The sequence below is a fragment of the Penaeus monodon genome, chromosome 30 (assembly GCF_015228065.2).
Source record: "Penaeus monodon isolate SGIC_2016 chromosome 30, NSTDA_Pmon_1, whole genome shotgun sequence".
Classification (NCBI taxonomy): Eukaryota; Metazoa; Arthropoda; class Malacostraca; order Decapoda; family Penaeidae; genus Penaeus; species Penaeus monodon.
This window is the reverse complement of record NC_051415.1, coordinates 13,430,082-13,431,460: the sequence shown is the minus strand read 5'-3', so window position 1 is coordinate 13,431,460 and position 1,379 is coordinate 13,430,082. Positions and strand designations below refer to the sequence as shown.

At 43.2% G+C, this 1,379-nt stretch overlaps 2 protein-coding genes across 2 annotated transcripts in view; one reads left to right on the top strand and one right to left on the bottom strand.

Moving 5' to 3' along the window:
• LOC119592355 (choline O-acetyltransferase-like) overlaps window positions 1–1,379 on the top strand; it is a gene marked incomplete in the record, with an annotated part of 212,829 nt that overhangs the window by 171,151 nt on the left and 40,299 nt on the right.
• LOC119592529 lies at window positions 110–1,128 on the bottom strand (the record flags this gene model as incomplete). The annotated part of the gene is given in 1 exon segment (XM_037941388.1): window positions 110–1,128. A coding segment is annotated over 1 exon segment (641 nt), but the record flags the coding sequence as incomplete, so codon positions are not given.

Sequence of the window (1,379 nt, the reverse complement as noted above, 5' to 3'; positions counted from 1 at the left end):
TGATTGACAAGTTGCATGTGTATCATTGTGTATCGGGAACACTAATGGTCATAAGAAAAGATGTATTTAAAACATTATTATTGAGAATTACTTAATTTCTAAGCAGTTAATAGTAATCAACATTCATTAACTACAAAATGCAATAAATGAAAGCAGTGATATAAAAATACTTTGCTAGCCATTTCTTCTTTTGAACAGTGGTTTTCAATTATCCTCTCTCACTCCCTCCTCCACGTGAGGATTTTTCATCATAAAGTGACTTCCAATTTTATTGAGACACAACATTTATGATAGCCCGCCATGGCTCCCCTAAATACACGCTGTGACTCTCAGGTTGAAGAGCAGTGGTTAGAAACATCGAAGTTGTCTTCATAGTACTAGAACAAAAGATCTCACACGCAAATATAAGCTAAAGATTATGATACTAAGGGTTGTAGCTAAGAACGCGAGGCAGGTGGTGACCCTGAGCAGCAGAAGGTTTGCCGGGTCAGCCTTCTGTTGTTGGATCACGAGTCGTTGAAACGAAGCCTTCACTTTCTTTCAAGATCTCGTCACTCCTGCTTGATATGGTTGCCTTATTCGATGAGACGTTAGTATTTATCGGAAAGTCATTATCTGTTGTTTGCTCAATGGATGGGAATTGAGGAGAATAACCGAATCGTCTACATTCGGTTACCTGAACTCTCTGGCCCAAAACAGGAATTCTAAACAGATATCTCGAGGTATGAGGCTCATACATAGCAATGAAAGTCTCTTCATCTTTCAGTGAAATGTTGAAGTGTAACCATTCATTTACCCCATAAAAGATATGTGGAATATGAACAGTGCCTTGAGGCGATTCAATGCAGGTTTTTCTCTGATTTAGGAGTATCCTTTTAGGATTTGCCTTCATGTCAATACACGCAATCTCGTTGCCATCGCCGTCCACAATTAGCAGTTTCGGGTTCCACATCTGCAAGTGGATCTGAGTCCGAATGCTCACTATTCCAGGTATCGGTACTGCCGTGCCCTCGTCGTAAGTTGCACATGGCATTGCCTCACAGCCGGAGAGCAAATTGGTTTCTCGTGGCGAGGACCGTGCTGATCGCCTGTTGTCCAGGAACGGTGTTGGATCTTCGCGGGTTTCTATAAAACCAGGAAGAATTCCCACCGAGAGGCGAACCTCACAGAGAGTCAGAAGAAGCAGAGCCACGGCCATCGCAGCGAGCTTGAAAGAGCGTGTGTGCCTGTCTCTTGGTCTCTAGTCGGTGTGGGTCTCCGCCGTGTGCCCCGCGTTTGGCTTAGCCGAGAAGGATGACGTAAAGGATGGGATGTCAGTTTGACGTATTTCTTCCCGGATCACAAGTTTAGGAAAATGTATTATTATACAGAAAGTAGAA